The following is a 23,781-nucleotide window of genomic DNA, read 5'->3' as shown; positions in this document are numbered from 1 at the left end:
TTTAGTTCTTGCAGAGGCCATGTCTTATGCTTCTTTTGAGTCCCTGTAACTTGCATCATGAACTTCTAGGGGTTGCTCAACAATCTCTTATTGATAACTTGATTTGGAGTTTTCAGCTCTACTCCAGTTAGAGTCCCAATGAGAGACTTAGATTTTTGTAGCCTTGAGAAATGGGAACAGGAGAAAAGGCTGAACATGGATTGGAGGCCATGGGATGGATTGTTGCCAGTAGGGCCAATAAAATGAGCAACAAGTCAGGATAAAGGCCAGGGGAATTGGGCAGCGGTAAGTGCCAGAAAGAAAGGATGGGCTCTTCCCCACTGGAGACCTTTTGGTCTAGAAAGAGCAACCATTGCGTAGAGTTGCCCAGAGGAGGGGGCAGCCTACAGAAGCCCAGGTTTTCATCTTTTGAGGAAAACGAACTGAATATTTGAAGGGAGGGGTCAGACTGTAATTAATTTATGGTGATCGGTAAATTTGCTGGCAGAATTTGCCTAGGAGACATGAGAGTACAATGCGGTGCCACGGTCCTGCCCTCCGTGGGGCCCGGTAGCAGGAGGGAGCTGCGGGAAAGGCAGCAGTGGCTGGGCCCACGGGAGGCAGAGAGAAGCAGAGACCTGGAGCAGGTGGAGGGGGGGAGGACGCTGGACAGGGGAGCAAGGGGGAAGGCTTGCTTTTCTTCCTGTGGGAAGAATAAGAACGGCTTTTCTATAGGCACAATTCTAACCTTAGGGAGGTATCGTGTCAGGTTTTGTTGAAATGATTTAGTCTGACATCTCGTTTAATACACTCCATTTCAATGGCTCTTTTATGCCCAAAGTGTAGTACATTGGAGCTAACATTAGGGGCACCTCAAGCAGGTCTGACGGACTGCCATTGGGAATAATCTCCAATAAGAACAATAGCAAAGCGTGCCTTCCTACGGAGTAACAATACCTGGCCGAGAAGAGAAATACGTGGACAGATGCAGTAATTGGAAGGGCAACACCTTGATGATCTTCTTAATTCCAAGAGGCATAAAAAGGCTGCTAAAATTATACACTAGCATTTAGCCCTAAAGTTGGAGTTAATGAAAGGACCAATAACTCCGTGTACCAAACAGTAGAATGTTTGGCAAAACAGGTTTTCATGGAATGTGCTATAATAGAACCCAGGAAACAGATCCGCAAAGGCTAAGCAGCAGACTGGATATTATGTTCCGATAAAACTATTAATGCAACAGAGCTTATAGAGACGGTTGTCCTACTTAGTAGAAATGTCATAAAAATCTATACAGGATACGTGAGCCTGTATTTGGCTCTTGTGGAGGAATGAGAAGAAACGTGGCCAGTGAGGATCGTTCCAGGGCTCTTGCTTGCGCCTGAGGAAGGCGCTATGATGACTGCTGAGGGGAGGGGGTCCTCTCAGAATACGGAGGGGTCTGCTTTATTTCTATTAGTTGCAAGATGGTTTTCCTGGATGTCATCGCAGGGGGAGAGTTCTCGCCAGACAGTAGATGATTATGCTCTCGTTGGATAAGAGCCCATATTGATTAATCTAGACAAGAAAAATAATGCTTTGCCCTCACACTGCCCTTTATTTTTTTAACTTTAGAAGTTCTTTCGCTGCATTTTGCATCTTTTTCTGACTACTCCGTGAAGGAGGGCAGGCATCCTTATTAGGATTTTCCAGATCAGGAAACTGAAGTCCTGAGACATTGGTTTCAGGTCACCTGGGTGGTTAGGGACAGCCGGCACCGGCGCCAGCGATCCCCCGCGCTCCGCCCTGCTCTTGGCTAGCAGGGAATTCACACGTTGTGGGGGCGCCGCCGCGGCCCGGGGCAGTTCAGGCTTCGGCCGCGGGGGGCGCTGGTCCCGCCGCCCGCCCACCGGCCGCGCCCGGCGTCCGCTCAGGGGCCAGGGTACCTGCAGTGCCATTGTAGCCCCCTAGGCGCAGCTTGTACAGATTTCTGCCGTCCTCCACCGAGAACTTGTCGTAGTAGGCGAAGGCAGCCTCCTGTCCGTCCCGCATGTCCACGCGCAGCTCGTAGCGGCCCTGGGATGTGATCCTGTGTATGTTGTCCAGCCCTGTGGAGCAAGCAGAGAATGTAGGGGCGCGGTCCCAGCGGCTTTGGAAATGGCAGGGAATGGGACTGTGGCCTCGCAGTGGATGTTTCGGAGAGGAGGGGGATCCGGATCGCTTTTGCCCTCGGCCCTTCTCAGGTCATTTATCATTTATCAGACAGACCCTGCCAGACTCAGAAACTCCTCCTTCAAAAAGAGAAGCCCTGGTCCACCCCCACCCCTGGCCCCGCCCACCTCAGCTCAGGGGTCCTAACATCCAGTCTTGACTCAGTAACAGACAAACCTTGAGCCTCGGGATTCCTGACCCTGTCTCCTACCACCTTCCACTCCAAACCACGGTGTTGGGTAAAAATGACAAGACAGATTACATGGGCTTGAATTCTTGGGCGTGAGTGGTAGGAAGCCAGAGGCAGAAACACCTATCAGAGGAGTTGAGGACCGGCGCTAGGGGTCCAGGAGAGCCAGACATCCTACCATCGCCTAGTAGCCTGCAAAAGGGATTCTGTTCACCTTGCATGACACTGCCTCGCCCTTTCTCAGCCTCCAGCCCTCCTGAGGCTCCCAGAGCCAGGTCAGGGGATATTGCCATTTGCCCGGCCTCCAGATCCTTTCTGTCGAATCTACCTGCTACAGTTTGCTTTGCCACCTCTGCCCTGGTCTTCTGGGTGGTTATTTTCACCCAGCTGCTTCTCTTTGGGCTCTAAGCTTCCCGGGCCTTGGTCTAATAGATTCTCGTAAGGTGAAAACCTCTGTGAGCCCACATCCTCTTGGCAATGTTTTCTTGCCCTGGTTGGCAGTACTCGAGGACTTTCTGATTCTGACCTACCTGCCCAGACTCTGAACGACTCGCCTTGCATTGCTGGTGATCGTCTGAGTCCTCCTGATCTCTATCTGCCTACTGAACCGAGGTCCTCTTGCTTTGCTATCATATGTGTATCTATTGGAGTATGCCATGAGGAGAATAAAAGAATTGCAGCGATGGAAGGGAATTTAGAGATTACGTAGGCTAATCTCTTTATGGAAAAAGAGGTTGACATCCACACAGGTGATATTATTGGCTGAGGGCCACCTGGATCTTTCTGCTTCCCTATCCTGGAGATCTAAAGCTTCATTTTGATTATAAGTTGAGGGCTGTTTGCTGTTCGCGGGTTGCTGACCCACAACCTACCCTAGACTTGTGCTTGTAGTGGATATACTGGATCCTGGGGGTGCTTGCCCAGAAGCTCGTAATAGGTGGTGGACATGTCCCCCAGCTGCTAGATGCATTGGCTGCTAACAGCTCACAGCTGCCTTCTTCTTGGATAATTGCCCTTGACCAAATAGGAGTCACTTCCCCTTGGCAGCTACATTCTCCCTCCCCCATGCCCTGAAGCTGACCACCATTAATGCCTGATGTGGGGGGTACAAAAGGCCAGACCCCTTGCCCTAGTGGGGACCAACTCTGAGGGACAATTCGTGCTCCAGAGCTTCCCTGAGAATCAGACTGAAGATCATCTCTCACCAAAACCACATTTTTGCACATTTTCCTCTGTTCTACCTTGCTTCCTCCATACCCCTACTCCTGAGAACACTCCCCTAATAAATCCCTTGAACAAGAATCTTTGTCTCTGGCTCTGCTTCTGGGGAACCTAAGTTAGGATATAAACCGTGAGTCATAGTTAGCCCCAATCTGAGTATTGCTGCCAAACTATAGATCACCAGGCCATGCCTCTATTCAAGAGCCCTCACTGGCTCCCTATTACCTATGGCATTATGTCAAGACTTCTCTTCCTCTCTCTAGGTACCATAATGTGCCTTCATTCAACCCACCTAACCTCATTTTCTTCTTTCCCTGTCCTGCACCTTTCCTCTGGTTGGATGGTTTCTTTACTATCCCATTTTCACATGTCAGAAGAACCCCTGCCTTCCCTCTTTTCTTGTCCCCTTCCCTCCTGCCTCCCCCACAAAGCTGACCCCTCCCCTCTCTGAGTATCTGTTCTCGTCAGTCGTTCATCGGTTGGTATAGTGTTTCTCAGTGTGGGATGGCCTCTCTCATGATAGGAGAAATACTTTGGGAATAAGGACTAAAATAACCTTAAACGTATAGGAGAAAGGTATTTCCAAGTTCTATTTCTTTCTTAATAGTGTAAGGAGAAACCTTAACTCGGATCCTAACCTTGACTCCCAGTCTCAGTTTGGTTCTAGTACTTTGCAGTGAAACACCCAACACTTGCTAACCTTCATTCGTACCACCCCCAGCAACATCAGGCTTGGAGCCCCCGTATTTAACTGTCATTTAATAATATTAATATTGTTTTCCCTTCCTTGTATGCATTTTTAAGTCTCCCTTTTATTTTGGCACATGATAACTAGCTTTCCATTTTGGGAAACGCTATGAAGTTTCTTTCGCAAAACAGTCGATTTAATTAAATAAAGCAAGCGATATAGAGACAATTTAAGTGCAGGATAGTTCAGCTACTTCACAGATAATGTAAAAATCGTGGAAGCAGTGCACAGCGGCCAAGGTCTGGGGAACGTGAGCCCTGTCTGCCAGGTACCCCAATTTGTGTTCATTGTACTTGTCCCTCAAGCTGCATGCAAACTCCTAGAAGGTAAAAACACTTCCTATTCACTTGACTTCTCTCTCAATGTTCTTATCTTATAGTTTTATTACCTACATCAGGCAACCAGATCCGGGCATCTCCAGGCACTTGATAAATTCTTATCATTGATGGACCGATTGGAGCCTATCCTTTAAGTACCATCTCAGGCACCATAAGAGGCAAGGGATGAAAAGATGACTAAGATGTGGTCCTAGTTCTGAAAGAAGTTTCCATAGTATAGTCAGGACAGACAGAAAGAAAAATGGACACTGTGCTTTGCGCCCGCAAAAGAGAGAGTGGCCAAATTCTCCCATAGGCAGAGGGCGAGAAAATTGGGTGGGATAGGTTCTATGGAGGAAGAAGAGTTTAGTGGGTCTCTGAATATACACAGATGGGCACCAAGGAGTACGGGGAGGGGGGTGGTGGGCTGGGAGAGCGATCCTTGCAGAGGAAGCATTAGTGATTCTGAATGTTTGGAGTTTGGTGTTGGCGTGTGTATGGGGGTGGGGGCGAGAGGCGTGGGGTACTGAGTCGTGGGGAGCAGGCTCCAGAGGTAGATTAGAAAGGGTCTTGTACCTCAGCGAAGGGGTTTGGCTTTCAGCTGGTGGTGATGAGGAGTCACTGAAAGGGTTTACAGATGAGGTTAACCACTGCTCAGATTTTGGGTGTGAGGAAGACAGCCCCGTGGACAATGGAGTGGTCCGGAGGTAGGGAGGTCAGGTAGGGACCTGTCTTGTGAGCATCCAGGAGAAAGACAATGAGGCCCGGATGACGTAGTGACCGGGATATAGAGGGGAGACTGCAAATAGGGAACCCGGTTATGCACCTGTCCCCCTGCCTCCCTGCACATATCACTACGAAAATCTAACGCAGAGGGAGATGCAGGTAATCAATTTACTACTTTCCGGGGTTGGCACCACTGCCACCTGCATGGATGGGGTGTGTATTCACCCTCCCACAGCAGCTCCATTCTCGATCTGCACCTCCCGCTTGTGGCAGACCTCTAGGAGATGGCAGGACACCTCTAAGGCTGTTTTCATTTTTCTCTTCCCTTGCCAAGTCAGGTAATAAGATTCCTCTGGGGAGCTGGGCAGGGCAACTCCCTCCCGTCTCTCCTGACCTGCAGGCTGGCTGGTGGGTGCCCGGCTTCTGAGAGGTGACCGGCCAGCTGGCTGTGTCCTGCGCCCCCTCCCCCACCAGGCAGCTCACTTCCTTTGTAGTTGCCTCATGTCAAGACCCATCAGCATACGAGACTATTAATGAGGATGGGAAGAGACAGAGCAAAGAGGAAAACACCACAATAAGATAAAAACAGATCAATAGTGGAGCCAAACAGAGCAAGAGGTACTGAAAGCAATTCACGAGCTGTCAACTTCTCAACAGACACGGCCTTTCTGATCAGCCCAGATGGATGCAGAAAGGAGAGAGACGGACGAAAAGCCAGAGCAGGGTTCCCAGGAAAAGCATAAAGGAGGATTACCCAGCCAAAACTCATCCTCCAGGTTCCCGAAGCCGACACGGTATTCAGCCCACTTCCGGAAAAAATCAGTTTGGCCATTCTGCCGTCTCTGGAACACCTGTGGGGGAGACAGGGGGAGAAACAAAGTGATGCTGAAGAAAATAAACCCTCGTGAGTAAAATCGCTGTAACTGCGTTTTCTAGCTGCCATGACATAGAGGCTCAGATAAGGAACGTTGCAGTACAGAGCTCGGTATTCACACAGCCGTTTTCGTAAGAGATGCTCAGAGCTCTTCCCTTGAAGCGCAGACGTCCCTGATGAAGAGGCCGGGGTGTGATGTTCACACTAACATGCACCCGTGCAATGTAGAAAGGATTCAGGATCCATCTCAAGCCCCCCAACTAGTCAAGGGGAAATAGGCTTGGCTCTCAAATTAATCTTTTTGCAGCACAGAGTGCAGCAGAAAGCATTTCTCCCCAAAAGAACAGGACCAGCTTCAAATCAGCTGGTAACTGGCATCATCCTATCGCAGGCAAAGCAACTACATATCACTCACGTTCCGAGCTGTTTAAGTGCTAATTTCATTTAACCTCCAATGCGTCAGCCTCGGCTTCAATTTCCAATTATGCTTTAAGAAGGAGGCACAAATATGTCAGAAACATAAAAGAAAATGTCTCCCAAGAGTAGCTTATGAGCACAGCCACCGTTTAACTCCATTAAAAATCTATCCATTTTGCACCAAGAAAAATCCAGTGCTGTGTGTTAGCGGTGCTAGAGGGGAACCACAGGAGGGCAGAGGGGCTGCGTGCACGCAGGGACTCAGCTAATGCTGGACTACTCTAGGGTCAGGCTGCAGGAACTCTCCCGTATGCATAGGGGGCTGCACTGCTAGAGGGGTCATTTCTGAGGCTGTCTTTTCTCTTCTTTTGTGTTGCCCTGTTAGCTGTGGAAGGAGGGTGTCTCTCTTTTCCTGAACACTGGTGCTTCTGGAAGGCTGTGGCAGCTCTGGGGAAGAACCAAGGAGGCCTGGGAAGATGGGGACAGGGATGGCCTTGGTTACTAGAGATGGCTATCCATGCTCTGCCCCTCATCGGCTCCCCCATATGCAGTCGTCCCATAGACCTCCCCCCTGAAGCTCACCTCTTCTGGAGAGGACCCTCCTCCCACAGAGGACCCACCCCCTCTGTTCCTCTGCTGTAGCTGCAGCCTTCAGCAGGCAAGAGCCCTGGGCCTATCAGAGCCACTCCTCCCTTTCCCTGGCACCCTCCTGTATTAACTATCCTCGCAGAAGGAACAGTATTCCTGGGGCTTCTTCACTGGGCCAGGTCACTGCTGCCTCGATATGCGTCATCCTTCCAGTGCTTGGCCAAACCTATGACTGGGCTGCTGAGCAAGGGCCCAAGGCAATGAAGAGCCCCGACACAGACAGGTGGGGGATGGATGAAGACTGGCCAGAGGATGGTGAAATTTGGATCCATAGGCACTGAGACAGATGGACTAGACACCAAGGATGTTCGTGCGTATGGAGAACAGCCACAGGTACTTACAATCCAGCCACCCCCGTCGGTGGTCATGTCACAGTACACCTGTAACTTCCGGCTTAGCTCCCCATTGAGGAAGATGGTGTAAACCCCACTCAGAGTGTCTCCGTTCATCAAATGCTGGGCACAGTCTTGAGGATGAGGAAACACCCGGCCCCCTGCATAGGAAAAGAGGCAATTTCCAGAAAGGATCCTTTCTCCTACACTGTGTAATGACACTTTGGATTGGAGAAGGTTGTCGAAGGCCTTGTGGTACTTCATCAAGAGCTGTAAGAAATCTTTACTGGATCTCAAGCAGTGTGTGGGAACCCCGCATCAACCCACATTCCCCCTCTCTAACTGATGTTGGATTTATCAAACAGTATACAGTTTTAGGGATCTGAGGACCAAAGATCGGGGTTCACAGTCTGGCTCCTTCTCTTACCTATTTGTTTGGCTTTAGGCAAATGGCCTGACTTCCCTGGGTATCAGTTTTCTTAGTAATAAAATGGGGCTGATAAAAACATCCCCTCCCCCCACGAAGGATGAAAGCGTGTTAATGCAGCTAGTGGGGTTATTCAGGGGATGATTACAGCATGGGCCATAATAGATCACTCTAGGGCCCACCTTTCTTTCTTTTTCTTTTTTTTCTCAAGATTTTATTTACTTATCTTAGAGAGGGAGTGAGTGTGCGCATGAGCGGAGGGAGGGGCAGAGGGAGAGGGAGAGGGATCAAGCAGACTCGGCTCAGCACGGAGCCCGACACGGGGCTCGGTCTCACGACCCCGAGATCATGACCCGAACCCAAATCACGAGTTGGATGCCTAACTGACTGAGCCACCCAGGCACCCCAGTAGGACCCACCTTTCAAAGGGATGACCGGCATTAAGCAGAACCTTCTGCCGTCCTCACAGCAGCATGAAGGAATGCCTGAACAAGCTTAGAGTTCGTAACAAGACGGATGTCTACTCCTTGCACAAAATAATCTCCTGATCGGACTAAACAATCAAACAGCCGTGTTTTACAGTCCAGCTGAAGTTGAAGGAAAGGGCAGGGGAAATAAATTGCTGCTCATCTTTCAGAGAGAACAGCCCAATTTGTAGAACAATATCTAATTAGCTAAAAGAGAAGCTTAAATCATGTATCTTAAAGAGCTTAGCTTCGGGGCAAATTTTCATGCTTAGCAGGCAAGCCGAGAAGCAGAGATCCCACCGGAGGAGAGTTCAGGATTGCAGGAGTGGAAAGAGCAAGTAAAAGGGTGAGCTTGCCGTGTAGGGAAAAGTGGTTTGGGTGCTCTGCACCTATAATGAGGCTCAGGGTCAATGAAATGCGGTTGAGAGGTTTTGCATCCTTGAACAGCAGCAGTTACAAAGAGGCTGGTGGGGACCTCACGTGTCGGTCACCACAGTGACCCCTAGTGGCAGCACCAGCACGCTGTGGGTGTGCCAGAGGGCTGCTTGGAGTCAGCCGTGCGGGAGGGAGGTCAGAGCAAGTGGACAGCATAATGCCACACAGGGAAGGCGATGTCACATCCTCACTGAACGCCCTGGTTATCTAAGGCTCCTGTCCCAGATCATCTGTGAAGCGTCCTAGGAAGAGGTCGTCGGAGTTCAGCAGCTCTGTTAACTCCCAGCCCAGGGGCTGTCCGGCTGGCTGCCATACCGCGGTCAAGGTTCGCTCCCGTGTAAGGTAGTTCAGAACAAGGGCACTGCCTGCTTCAGGCATGGCTGCACCAGGGAGTAACAACACATTTCTATGGAACTTGTACTTGACAAAAGGTGTTTCGTTTCTACTGAATTCTTGCAAAAAACTTTGAGAGAAAGGCAGATTGTTATAGATCAGACAGATGGCTATTTTGCAGACAAGGAAACTGCACTGAGCAAGATCGCACAACTTCCACAGGTCACTTGAACTCAAGTTTTGAGACCCCAAGTCAAGCGCTTCCTGCACAAGGAATGTGACATGTATACAGTTTACAGGAGCTACATCCATCCATACTGAGTTCTTGATCCCACGTATTCCTAGAGGTTACAATTACGTGCCAGGGGACAGGTGCGAGCGAGCTCCTTCCCCCCTCCCTGTTACTTGGGGAGCACCGTGATTATGCCCTGGCTCCCAGGCCTTTCTCCAGCTGGTCTCTGTAGCAACCCGTCTGTCTGCTTTCCTTTCTCCACTCTTCTCTTGTTGCCGGACTTTCTCATTTTATGAGATCAGCACAAAATGTTGTTGGGCTTCAGCTCAATCCTACCTTAGGCACTAAATAGTCCTTTTTTTTCTGAATCAGTTTAGCTCCTTAAAGGGGCCAGAACTCCCAACTTTTTTTCCAGTATCCCAAATGTCCCCAACAGAACATCTTCCTCCAAACCTCAAGTGACAACCTCATATAAATACAAGCCAAACGTCAGAATAGGTAAGTAAATGACGTTTTACAGGTTTCTTCACCTTGATGATGTAGATTATTTAATATTTAAGTTATTGATACTTTAAAAAGGTTCAAACACGTTAATTGCCTTAAAGGTAGACCTACCAAAAATAAATAGTGTAATTGAGATGGATTGCCCTGGAGATGGATTGCCCTGGAGAAGTTTTTAAATATTTAAAAAAATGTCATATAAAAAAGGCATTCGTGTTTTTTAAGTCAGAAAATGGGAATAAAATCAACTTAAGAAAAAAGGGGATTTAAGTGGTGTCGAAAGTTTGGATGAGATGAAGCTTCCAGACTGTACCCTGGGAGAGGAAAGGCTGTGTTTTGGTCCTTCTGGGCCCCCACACGGGGCTGGTTGGTGGAGGGGCTCACCGAATGTGTGCAGGGGTGATGCATAGCTGTTGGGTACACCTGTCTTACCTCGGACAGATTGCAAGGCCACCTGGTTGTTCCTAGATTTGATTTAGTCTGTGGCATCAACAGAAAGACAATCAACAAGCATTTTGCCGGTGCAGAATATCAGGAGCAGCGACTGGGATTTTCACATCCTGGGCCCTTGGAAAAGACACGTCTACCACGAAACCACTCTTCTCCACCTCTCTCTGACCCTCACTATTGCCAGAGTTTTGCCTCCCTCCACTAGTCCTTGATCAAATCATTATTCCTTTTCACCAGACGAGAGGAGGCAAAGGCTCATTAACTATTCCCAAATGGTTAAATTTATTTATTAAAATGCAGATTCCTGGGTTCTGCAGCAGGCGAACTGAGTCAGAATGTTGGGGGGTGACAGAAGATCAGTGTCTTACCAGCTCTCCTCAGATGAGTCTAAAGAGCAGCTGGATTTGAACCCCACTCTTTCTCTGGTACATTTTCCTCTTCTCAGAAAGGCCAAGTGGTGGAATTGGTAAGCTAGACTATGCCTCGGAGTGGCCTGGTGGGCTGCTTTCTCTGCATAGGTCCTATGCTCTAGTGACTAGATTGAATGTCTCGGTCTTTCTGTCTCTTCCTCCCTCCCCTCTTTTCTTCTCTTCTCTCCCTTTCTCCATTTCCTTTCCTGTCTTTCCCAGTAGGTGTGTCTTTTTATTTTTAAGATTTATTCATTTATGAGAAAAAGAGAGAGAGACTGTGAGTGAGCAGAGGGGGAGGGGCAGAGGGAAAGCAGAGAGAGAATCTCAAGCAGACCTCCCCCTGAGAACAAAGCCCGACACGGTCGTGGATCTCATGACCCTGAGATTATGACCCGAGCCGAAATCAAGAGTCAGACACTTAACTGCTGCTTGAGCCACCCAGGTGCCCCCCAGTAGGTATGTCTTGAGTGGGATGGTCCCAAGATTTAGACTGGGTGGCATGGGAAAGAGAGGGAATAAGAGATTCTATTTATTCTTGAGTTTAAACCTTGTGTTCCAGTTTTCCCATGGGGTTCTGCTTTGAGGGTCGTTAGACCTTGGCTTAGCTGATAATCACTGACTCTTGCTCTGCAGGGCTCCCTGGCATGTAGACTTTGATTTCATACATTCTTAGGAGATTGTCGGGACCGAGTTCAGGCATCTCTAGCTCTCTGGATGTCACACCATCTAATGTCATCAGAAGCTCACCTTTCACCCTAACATAGATCATTTCAATAATTCTTCCCAAGGCAGAAATTTTAGGACAAAGAGCTTTTGGACTGGAAGGCTTTTGTTTTCTTTTGTACAATAACTGGGGCCTGGCCTGACAAAGAGACTTTTTTTTTTTTTTTAAAGCACAAGCTGTGGTGATTACCAAGTTAAGAGGAAAGCAATGCCAAGTGATCGGTACACTGAAATGTCTCATGGTTAAGTGTTTCTAGATGTAATTGTGAGATCGACAGGACTGGGGCACTCACCGGAAGAATTGCTCAGAAATTGGTTTGTGTTAGGCCTGCGAAGGCTGAGTGCTGAGTGGGGTGAAGTGAGCTACGTGACACACAGTACAGTCAGATAACCCCCAGGCGGCTGGGAGTGAAGGAGGAGACTTTTCTGTCCCCGCCCTCTTCCTTACTTGTTTTATGTTCTTGGATGCAGTCTTTAAAATGGTCAGAGTTGATGGCTTTGGAGAGCATCTGCCTACTGCCCCCTCTTACGGCCTTAGCATCAGGACCGGAGCCATGATGGCAGCGCTTCCCTCTGAGGACAGCCTCAGCAGATCTCTGTGCACCTGCACGGCACAGTGTGCTGCTCCACAGAGGGGCCGGTGACTGCCTCTGGCCACCAGCGCTTAAACTGTTCTCCCCAGAAGTGGGTTTCTGGTTGGCAGGTTTGTGGAGGGCGAAGTTACCTGTTCAGCCCACACGGGCTGTGAAAACCTATCACTTTAACAGCATCTTCTTCTTCTTCTTCTTTTTTTTTTGTTAAAGATTTTATTTATTTATTTGACAGAGACAGCCAGTGAGAGAGGGAACACAAGCAGGGGGAGTGGGAGAGGAAGAAGCAGGAGGAGCCTGATGTGGGGCTCGATCCCAGAACTCCAGGATCACGCCCTGAGCCGAAGGCAGACGCTTAACCGCTGTGCCACCCAGGCGCCCCTTTAATAGCATCTTCTAATTCATTTACATGTTTATTCTTTTATGTATTCATTCAACGAACATATGGGGGCATCTGTTGGGTTTTAAATCCTGGGCTAAGAGGTAGGAATATAAAAAATAGAAGGACGCAGTCCATCTTTCAGGTTGCTCACACTCTGGTGGGAGAAACAGACATCTATCATTCCAAATTTTAAGTGCTCTGGGAAAGAGATAAACACAGGGAACTACCAAAACGTGGAGGTGGGCATGTAGTGGAGCTTGGGGCTGGTGAGGGTGGGGGGAGCGGTGGAGCTTGGGGTGGGGCAGGATTACCAAGTGCTAATCAGAAAGCACTTCTTATTTTAGGAACTGATGTAGAAGTTAACTACAAATTGTTGGGGGAAGGGTGTCCCAAATCTGCACAAAAAGCATGGCCTATTTGGGAAATTGCAGAGTTAGCCAGCAGCTGGGTTGGGGGGATAGGGAAAGCCTCAGGGAGGTAAGCGGGGACTGGATCATTCCATTCAAGGAGTTGAACCTTCTCAGGCAGACGACAGAATGAAGAGATCATTGATGGACTTTAAGCTCAAGTTTTTTAGACAGATTATTCTTACTGTGGCGTGGAGAATGAATTAAATGGGGGTAAGATTGGAAGTAAGACCCCATTCGAGAGGGAATCTGGGAGGAGAGGTGACAAAAGCTTTTAAGGATGTAATGGGAATGGAGACTCAACTGGACAATAGACAATTTGGATGCCTTTACTCGAAGCATTTCTGAGGGAGGTCCTCAAGCTCTGCAGACCACCTGCCTTCTACCCACCTTGGGCAAATGCAATAAACTTCTGAATCTTCCTTTCGAAGATCAGCTGAAGGCACCCTTATACCAGGAGACCCAGCTCCATGGCATATTAGTTGGTCATAGACTGGCAGCTGTCAGCCTGGCCCCTCCCTGTGGCTCTTGATTGGACATGGCAAGGAGAGGGCTGGGTCATGGTACCTCCTCCTGACTGACCTTTTCCTGCCATTCTGACCCTAATTACATCCATTACCCATTTTTTAACGAGTGATTTTTTTTTTTATAATGTAGATGTGATCCTATCTCATCCTATCTCTCCCTTGCTAAAAACCCTCCAATGGCTTCTTCAGTGCAGTGGCTCCAATTGCAATGGCTTCTTGCAATTGGAAGAAAATTCAGAATCCTTACTTTGGCCTACAAAGCCCTGCATGCTCTGGCTCTGCCTTGTATTCCCCATCCTCTCTGGCTGACTTTTTTTCTAATCTGCTGAACATGTCAAACTTATTCCTCCTTTGGGATAGAGTAATTACTCCTACTACGTCTGGAATGCTCTTCTTTGCATGATTCACTCTCATCATTCAAGACCTGGCTCAAATGTCTCAGCTCAAAGGGAAGCCTTTCCTGACTATCCTAGTTGAGGCCAGAGTCTGCGATAGGGGAAGGAAGTGACAATCAGAAAATGCTTCCTCCCATACGAACTGTCCTAGAAGTTCTTTTTTTTTAAATAATATTATCACTACTTGAAATTGCCCTATTTCCTTCCTTTGTCCATTCCCAACTGCCTCACTCCCTTGAATGTAAGTTTTAGGAGAGTAGACATCTGGCTCATCTTGTTCATCACTTTATCCTCAGAACTTAGAACAGTGTTTGACCCATGGTAGATGCCCAAACAATATTTGTGAAGTGTATCATGCCACGTGAGCGCTACATCCACCCCTATGATTATGAAAAGGGAAATTCAAATTAGATTTTCTGAAAACATTTGGGACAATACAATTAAAAATTGGCCAGATCAAATCCTGTGTATAGTTACATGTAAGGCCCTTCTATAGCATTCACAGTGCCATCTTACAGCCTTTGGCAGACAGTTTGAGGTTTGACAAAATCCACTGCCCTCTGTCCTATAGAGTGATCACACATCCCTGTCTTACTGAATAGCATAAACAATTATATGTAAGTAAATTTAAAGACTTAGATGAAACGGACCATTTCCTTGAAAATCACCATCTACCCAAAGTCACCCAAGATGAATGGATAACGTGAATAATATTGTAACTATTAAAAAAATTGGATCTGTAGTTAAAACCTTTGAAAAAGAATCTTCAGGCTCAGATGGCCTCATTATTCATTCTAGCAAACGTTTAAAAAAGGAACATCGCCCATTTTATACAATCTCTTCCAGAAAATGGAAGAGGAGGGAACATTTCCAGTCCATTCAGGAGGGCCAGCATTACCTGATACGAAAACCAGACAAAAACAGTACAAAGAGAGAGTAGGTTAGAAAGAAGTTTTGAAGTTCTATTGTTTCTCCCCCATATTGTCATGAACTAATCATTACCTACCTCTTCATATGTACTTGGTTCCTCTCTAATGCACCTGTAATAGACACAGCAGCTGATAACCCCAAAGGTACATGAGATCACAGGCCAGAATACCCACCATTAGAGAGTAAGACTACCAAGAAAGAAAGACCACAGGCAGTGTGACCGCCATCACCTGAGGCAGAATTATTAGACTAGTGGGTCCAAGGTTAAATTAAGCACGATATGTCACTTTTTTAAGGAAGTAAGGAAGGATATTAACAATATGAAAAAAGAACAAAAATTCTGAATAATTAGTAGAAATATTAGGCATGAACATTATAATAGTTGAAGGTAAGAACTCCATGGATGGGATGAATGGGGGATTTAGACTGAGCTGATCACAAATAAATGAATTGGGTGATCAGAATGAGGAACTTCCTGAAAAGATTAAAAGTAAAGATAAAGAAAAGAAAACATAACAACAAAGTTAAGAGATTTGGAGGAGAGAATATACATTCCAACATCTAGCTAAAGAAGTCCTAAAAAGGGGAAATAAAAACAGAAAGAAACGTTTAAAGAGATAATGAAGATAAATGCCTTAGAATTAAAGATAAAACACCTCAGATTTAAAGGGCTTCCAGAGTGTCAGACTAAAGATAAAAAGAAAAACAAACCCCAAGACATATAGAGATGTGGAAGACGGTAAAAAAGAAAGAAAAACTTTCTAAAAGCTTCCAGAAAGAGCAGACCACCTCCAGAGGGAACAAGGATCAGACTGACATCAGATTTCTCAGTGGCAATACTGCATAAAGAAAGACAATGGAATACTTTAAAATATGAAGGAAACCAATATTTGAATCTGGCATTTTATATCTCTGGTCACATGGCAGTTCAAATGTGAGGGTTTGATGAAAAAATGCTCTAGGCATATGAGATTTCGTGGGGTTTGCCTTACAAAATCCTTTACGGAAAAGCTAGAGTAAGCACACAATTCAGAAGCGTGACAAATGCTAAAGATCTGAAAAGCAAGGGTGATTAAATACTTAGTAAAATGTCTTACTTTTGCCTTAAATAAAAGATTATCATAAAAGAAGAGGAAAAAAAGAAAGCCTATTTATAGCAACTCACAGCCCAAATCTAAACAGGGTTTGTTTGAGGGCAGGTAAAAGGAGGGAGTGAGGAGGAGTCCAGAGGGGCTTGAGAACACGCTCCAGTACCTGGATTGCTGCAGGGAAGATCTACTGATCTATTTAAGAAATCAGTAGGGACACAGAAATATGAATATGGATCTTAAGTCTAAAAGCTGGTTCCTTGAAAATATTAATATTAAAAAGACTGATTAAGAAATAGAGAGGCTGACAAAAATAAAACGAAAAAGGGAAAAGAGCTCCAGATATAGGAGAGATTAAAAATAAAATCTCTTGAAGAATTATATGCTATTGAAATTTAAGACATAGGTGAAGTGAATAAATTCCTAGAAGGTTATAAAGCATCGCAACTGGTGCAAAAAGAAACTGAGACTTTGGCTAGATGAAGTAGAAGTACTAGTCAAACATCCCACATTCCTAAGACAAAGAGAAACAACCAAAACAATAACAAAATAGGCCCAGGTGGTTTTAGTGATGAGTTCTGCCGAAAGTTATTCCAAAAAGAGTACAAAAAAGCATGAACACTGCCCAGACTTTTCTTTTAAATGAAGCTAGTGAAACATGGATTTCAAAACTCAGTAAGGAGGCATGTACAAGAAAAAATGTATAGGTCAATTTCACTTATGATTGTAGATGTAAATAGACTAAACAACACTTTAGCTAATCAAACCCAGTGCGCTAAAAAAAAAATCACATTCAGGTGAGGTTTCTCCTAGGAATGTAAAGAAATGTATCAAAAAATTTATCGATGTACTTCATCTCATTATTAAGATAAAGGATAAACATATAATTAACTGAACTGATGCAGAAAAAAGCCGTTGGATAACGTTTAGCAACAAAGCTTATCACAAAAACTCTTAGCTTCAAATAGAAGAAAATTCTGTGACTTAAATGTTTTAAACTTCAAATCTAAGTGAATATTATCCTGGCTTATTTAAGATTAGCCAATTGTATATTTATTTTATTTTAGAAAAGCTTCAATAGTAGTTTTTTTCCCCATCCAAAGGAGGTCTAAAAATAAAGACCTAGCAAAAAGTATGCAACACGAAGCTGCAACTAAGCATTCCTTTTAAGAATGGGAACGAGTCAAGGTTACCTAGTACCACTGTTCAGCAGAACATAGTTCTTGAGCTCCCAGCTCAAGGAAAGAAAAATAAATAAATCAGACGCATAAGGATTAGAAATATATAGATAAAACCATCATTATTTGTAAATGATATAAAATATTTACTTAAAAACATTAACAGAAATAATAGATAATTAGAATTAATAAAAGAGCTCAGCAGGATTGCTGGGTATAGGATCAATATACAAAAATCCATAGCATTTTCCCATATCAGCAATAACCAACTAGAAAATAATTCTTCAAGTTCGATACAAGTCACCAAGCAATAAGACATTATAAAATGTTTAGAAATTAGCCAAGAACATAATGTTATAGAGAAATACTTAAAGTCCTATGAAAGAACACAAAGATGATTTGAATGAAGATATACTGTATATTTTCAGAAGGGATGACTTAGTATTCTAAAGGCGTCAGTTCTCCCCAAATTACTTTATACATTTATTGCAATTCCAGCCTAAATTCAAGTTGAGATTTCTTTTGGGGAACTTGATAAACTTGTTCTGAGATGCCTATGGAAAAATGAAGGTCACCAAAGAGCTAAGTCTAATTCAAAAAAGAAAAGTGAGGGAAAACAGTTCCTTGTTTTACCAGTTATGGAGAGATTAATGTTAAGACATTGAGTAATAGATAGGAAAACAGTGTAGTGTTGGCAAAAGAACAGATAAATAGACCACGGACTACAATATGGATGGAGTTCAGTTTGGAGATAGGTTCATGTACATATGGGAACTTAATATACAGGAAAGCACCACGAATCAATGGAGAGTAGATGGATTATTTAGTAAGTGATATTGAGGAAATTGGCTCACCATATAAAGAAAAGGAAATCTGCATCCTAACTTAATACCATAGACTATACCATACTACAAAATAGACTAAACATGAAAAAAAATCTAGAAAGCTAAAAAAAGTACGTATAGAAGAGTACCTTTGTGTCCCACAGTCAGGAAAGACATGGAGACTTCAAAAGCTCAAATAATGGTAGCTAATACTTACTTAGCACCGGAACTCTGATAGAAAGATAGACTATGTGAACAGACAATTTACAGAAAAAGGCAACCTGAAAGGCTAACAAGTATAGACGAGATGTTTAAACTCAAACTTGTTATGATTTAAAGAAATTCATCTGGAAAATGAAATATCAATTATGCCTATTAGACTGTCAAAAGTGACAAAGCTGGATCATGTCAAGTCCTTAGGAATGAGGCATGTCATTAGGAAACAGGAGCTTTCCTGCACTGTTGTAGGGAGTGTAGACTAGAACAGCCATCCCAAAGAGCAATACTCCATCAAACCGTGTAAACACATACCCGTGACCCAGTCATTCCTCGTCTGGGTATATATCCCAAAGGTACTGCCTCACTGATTCATAAGTGGACACATACAAGGTATTCTCTGAAGCACCATTTGTGGTGCGGGAGGTCGGGGACTATCGGGGACTATCTGATGTCTGTCTTGGGAGAATGGGGAGGTAAAATGTGGTGGGTGAACGGCATGCGGTATGTTGCAATAGTTGGAAGCAGAAGACCAGATGCACGTACGACATGGATGGATCTTAAGAGCAGTGCCGGTGAAAGGATACAGAGTTTTAGTTATGCAGGACAACCATGTCCTGGAGATCTACTGCAGAACACAGAGACTATAGTTAATAATACTGTATTGTATGCTTAGCTTTCGCTAAGGGAGTAGATTCTTAAGCGTTATCAACACACACAAAAAATGTGAGGTGGTGGAAATGTTAATTTGCCTAATTGTGGTAATCATTTCACAGTGTATATCAAGTCATCACATTGTACACCTTACATACATAGTCTTTATTTGTTCTTACCTCAGTAGAAGAAATAAAAATAAACTAAAAATCAAACTAAAAAAATAAAAATAAATTAAAAACAGTGCTGCGTAGAAGATAGGAGAACAAAGGATGAGTTATGTAACCCAATACCATTTACATACGTTTAAAATATTTCTACTCAAAACTTTTCCAAGAACACATTTTTCGAAAACACATCGAAACAAGAGGGCACAAATTCAACACCTCAGAATGGTTGCATGTAGAAAGCAGAAGAGATGAGGGTAGGAGGACATCAATGAATAAGTACAGAGAGAGACCTTGTTGGAGGCTGACATCGGTGATATGAGAAAAACGGAGCAGTATGGTTAATTCAGACGTCTTCGCTGGTACCCACCCATCTATCCCCGTTGGACGTGGATGGGAATGGTATGTTCAAATGGGGTGCTTAGTGCCCTGCCTCCTTCCACACAGTCAGGTGTCAAAGAAGGGAGAAGGTGGAATTCTTCTTTTGGGGGGGTTTGCTAATTTCAATGAAGCTAGCAGTCCGACTGTTTCTAGGTAGAGCAAAGAGAAGCCCTTTGGTTCCCTACTTTGGTGAAGCGGGGAGTGTGGTGTATATAAGAGTAGAGAGCGGTGGACAGTGGTCATTGGACTTCCCAACTGATAATTAGGCGGATTTGCATGACCCACTATCTGTTGTCCCAGGACCCAGGATTTGCCAATCATTATTAATTTTTACAGCTTCAAAAACTGAAGCTTGTGTTAGAGTAGACTCCCAGAGTTTTTGTGAAAAGCCCCAGAGAGCAGCTCAGCCTAGATGTGGGATAGGACTGGAGCAAAGGCAATAAAGAAAACTTCTCATTACTCATCTCTGGGCACCTCCAAAAATGATTGTCTTCGCTTAACCTCAAGGTCAAGACAACCTATTTTATAGTGTTCACTGTCTCTAAAGACAAGCTTTAGTGAGCGTCTTGTTTGCTTCTTACAGTATTAAAAGAGACAATGAAAGCTGCCTCTCAGAAGATCATTTCACCAAGTCTCCGTTGCTCTACCGGGAATATTTGTTTCCTCATTTATATTCATGTCTCTGAAAGACAAGTAGACCTTGAATGAAATTTCAGGCGACAGTAAATTATAAATAATGTATCCATATTTTTTCTCTTCCATACTACTTGTATTTAATTCCCCCTAGAGTCTTGTGCAAACACCAGAGACAAGAGGACAGGAAGCCATTAACATGATGGAAAGAATGAAACGGGTTTATACTATATGGCAGGATGGCAACAAGGGACGATATCTTGATCAAAGAAAGTTTTTGAGGTTTTGTGGGAGTGAGTTCTTTTCTTTTAGTTCTCTCTTTCCTTCTGTTTTATTTTTAAAAGCATTGCAACTCTTTTCTAGACCATTAAGTAGACATCTGCTTGAAATGAGTCTCTTGTTTTGGCCCACCCAAGGCAAGATGAGGGTTTGTCAGTGGATGGAGGCCACGTAGGGGCCCAGCTCTAGGCTTTTTTGTTCCATAAGACAAGGCATAAAAAATGCTTAGAACGATCAGCTGAGATCAGCCCATCCTAAGAATAAGGTGCTGCTAAGTGGAAAGCTCAGGTACTGTCAATGGAGTCGGAAAGGATGCTGGTTACTAGCACGAAATTAATGAAATTAGCCTCTAAATCCATCAACCCTGATTTGCCATCACATAGGATGCTCTGGTGTTTTTCAGGCCTCTTGTTCAGCAGGAATAATTCATGGGGTTCAGACTGGCAACACTCCAATCTTTCAAGTAAGTGAAAAGATTCTCTGCTCTTTATTTTTTGTTTCCTTCTTCTTCTTTTCCTTCTTCTTCTTCCCCTTATCCTCCTTCCTCTTCTTCTCCTTCTTCTTCTTCCCCTTCTACTCCTCCTCCTTCTTCTTTTACCTCTTCTCCTTCTCCCTTTCTTCTTTTTAGGCAAACAAGGGCCCACAGATGGAGCATGCAGGATGAACTATGTGGCTCCCATGTGTGTGTGTCATGGGGTGGGTTGTCAGTGAAGGTCCTGTTAGAGACGCAGGGAGAAGATGAGCGGGGATGTGCTTGGCGTCAGGGGAGGCAGAATCAGGCTCAAGGCACAGCCACTGTGACCACTCTTCCCAGAAGAAGCCTAATCTCAAGGGATCTTTAGGAGATCCCTAAAAATCAGGGATGACAGGAGAGTCCTGGCATGAGTAACACCTGCCGTATACACTGGAGGCCCCTTCTCCTGGACTCCTCCTCGAGGCATCTGGCACAAGCCACCTATCAGGCAAACCCCAATCTTTCCCTTCTTGATAACATCCTGATTCCCACATTTAGGAAGCTGGTACTCTTGTAGTCTCTTCCTCCTTAATAAAATTTGCTTTTGGCAGGGGAGTTGGAGGACAGGGGGTAGAAAAGGTGGGGGAGGGGCCTGGCACAGGCAGTGAAGACTCACTAATGTTGACACGTGTAGGCTTAGTGTAATTTATTCAGGCAAATTTGCATTTGGGGTGGCAGAAAGAACCTGAAATTAGAGGGACTTTAGGAATCATACTCTGGAGGAAGTACCTCTTTGCCTGTCCCAACCCTGTGATGGATATTGAAAATCTCCTTCTATAGCTTTGTTTCACCAGAAACCTCTCTTCCATGCTCTACAGCTGGGATTTAACTATTCTATTCAACCAACATTTATTATGTCCACTATCTGTCAGGCTCTGTGCAAGGTACTTTCATATGCATTACTTCTGTCTGCAAACTTTTCATTCTGCAACCGGTCATTCCAGTGGGTTCTGATAAATCTCTAAGACAAAACCAGTAGGGTGTGGTACGCATCAATGACCTACATTTAAATTTGAGTTTTACAGTAATACTCAGCAAAGGTTTCCAAACTTGGACACATCTTTGCCATGTACCACAATAGCAGTGGCAAGTCCTGCTCTGGTACCCCAACTGTGCATGGAGCGGCTCAGTCAGTAACTACACTCATTATACAGGAACGTGGGCTCTTCGGTTTTTTTCCTTTTTGAGTTGGTATTGGTCATGCCCCAGGAGCCCAGTGTCAACTGGGTTTCATAAAAACAAAGAAACAAACACCTAAATACGTCCCGATGGTCCCTCTGCGCTGTTCACCAAACAAAGCCACTACCCTGGCCTCCTTTCCAGATTTCCATGAATTGTTAACCTTCTGCTTATTGGATCTTGCTGGGGCTCCAGCTGGATCTGGGATTCCAGACCCAAACTGTTATACACCCCTGGGGCAGCTTCATGTAAGAGAGGCCAGTGGTGGGCACAGAAGCAGGTAAACTTTGATAGCCCAGGTGGATCTGGAGCAAGGCACAACTGCCAGGTGCTGCAGAAACCTCAGGCATATTATCACACTGCTCACAGCCACTAGCTGAGGCATTGCTAGGATAGGAACTGGAAGCTCATACTACACTGAGCAAGCACTGAAACCCATGCATTTTGGGGATGACATGATGAGTTGAGACCTAATAAATATGCAAATTGGGAGCTCTGTTTATGTTTCTGTCATCTGTGTCCTTTTATGGGAAAGAAATTCTTAATTCAGTGAAAAGCTCCAATCCATGGGTCTTTGGGTTGGAAAAGAGGACCATGGAAGACCCTTTAACCTGTGAATATGCAGGGAAGGGCTTGAACAAGAGAGGGTAGCACCTTGATACTGAGATAAGCCACACTGCGAAAGAACATGGAGGGTGATCATAATTGACTTCAGCCCCAAAAAGTGATCAAGTGTCCTCCAAGTTCCACTTGGTAAAGACCCGTCTTAGATTCATGTTTGGTTATGTAACCGAGGCTTATTTTTGTTTTTTAATTAAAAAATTGTTTTTCTGATTATTTGCTCATTGTAGATGCTTTGTAAGATATTGAAAATACAAAAAAGGAGGGAAAAGAGGACTCATTCCTAATCCCACTAACTTAACCACTGTTAACATTTTGGTGTTTTTGATCCAGTGTCCTGCTTTGTCATTTAGAACAAGTCTACAGGGAGAGGCACCTGGGTAGGAATTGGGGATCTTCTGTCACCTCCCTCATGATGGCGGGACCGGGCTCTGGGGCATGGGCAGGATTCCAGTCATCCTGGTACTCTGAGATGGCAGGCACACATGCATCTAGGGAGAAGGGATATGCTCACACTCGCCCCACACATGTGCATGGCCACACCCCCAGAATGTGGGGCAGGAAGACAGTTCAAAGTCTGGACTGGGCAGTTCTGCAATACGGACTGTACAGAGGGACCGTGGGAAGTGGCAGAAAGGATTTTTAACAGGCGCAGTCCCCACAACTTGATCAACTAGAGTCAAATCAGTTCTCTTGCTTAGGAGCTGTGGGGTCTTGGATGAGTTGCCTCACCTCTGTGTGGCTCAATTTCCTCGACTGTAAATAGGTATAACAGAACATACTTCATAGGCTGTCATGATGATTGAATCAGGTAGTATGTCTAATGATGTAAGAACAGTGCCTCTTACTAGTTTATTTCCTCTTATACAAATTAGGACACTCTTATCCCTTATGGCCATTTTCAGGTATTTTCTGCTGATAATTGGAGGAAGGCAAGAGGAGCAGCTGGATTTAGAAGTAGAGGACCTTTGTTGTAGTTTGACTCAGCCACTTACTAGTCATGTAGGTCATTTGATTTCCACGCACTCTGTTCATCATCTGTGAAATGGGGCCGATAAGGCGCTCCTCACCCGTTCTTACAGGGACTTAGTTAAGATCATAGGAGTGCAAAAGTGCTTTGTGTATGGAGAAGAAGCCAAGATTTAATATGGAGGGTTTACTCTTGGTGCTTTCATTAAGTGATTCTCTGATTATAG

At 45.0% G+C, this 23,781-nt stretch overlaps 1 protein-coding gene across 1 annotated transcript in view; it reads right to left on the bottom strand.

The window, feature by feature from the left end:
- Nucleotides 1–23,781, bottom strand: part of TNR (tenascin R) — an 81,576-nt gene that overhangs the window by 5,655 nt on the left and 52,140 nt on the right. The window contains exons 17-19 of the mRNA XM_045811420.2: nucleotides 7,652–7,803; nucleotides 6,126–6,222; nucleotides 1,905–2,066 (exon numbers count right to left, since the gene is read on the bottom strand). Of these exons, the coding sequence (XP_045667376.2) occupies nucleotides 1,905–2,066; nucleotides 6,126–6,222; nucleotides 7,652–7,803 (411 nt within the window). The remainder of the gene's footprint in view (nucleotides 1–1,904; nucleotides 2,067–6,125; nucleotides 6,223–7,651; nucleotides 7,804–23,781) is intronic.

Source organism: Ursus americanus, chromosome 2 (assembly GCF_024610735.1).
Source record: "Ursus americanus isolate L20-20 chromosome 2, mUrsAme1.1.p, whole genome shotgun sequence".
In the NCBI taxonomy this organism is placed as follows: Eukaryota; Metazoa; Chordata; class Mammalia; order Carnivora; family Ursidae; genus Ursus; species Ursus americanus.
This window is presented reverse-complemented; position numbering and strand designations above follow the sequence as displayed.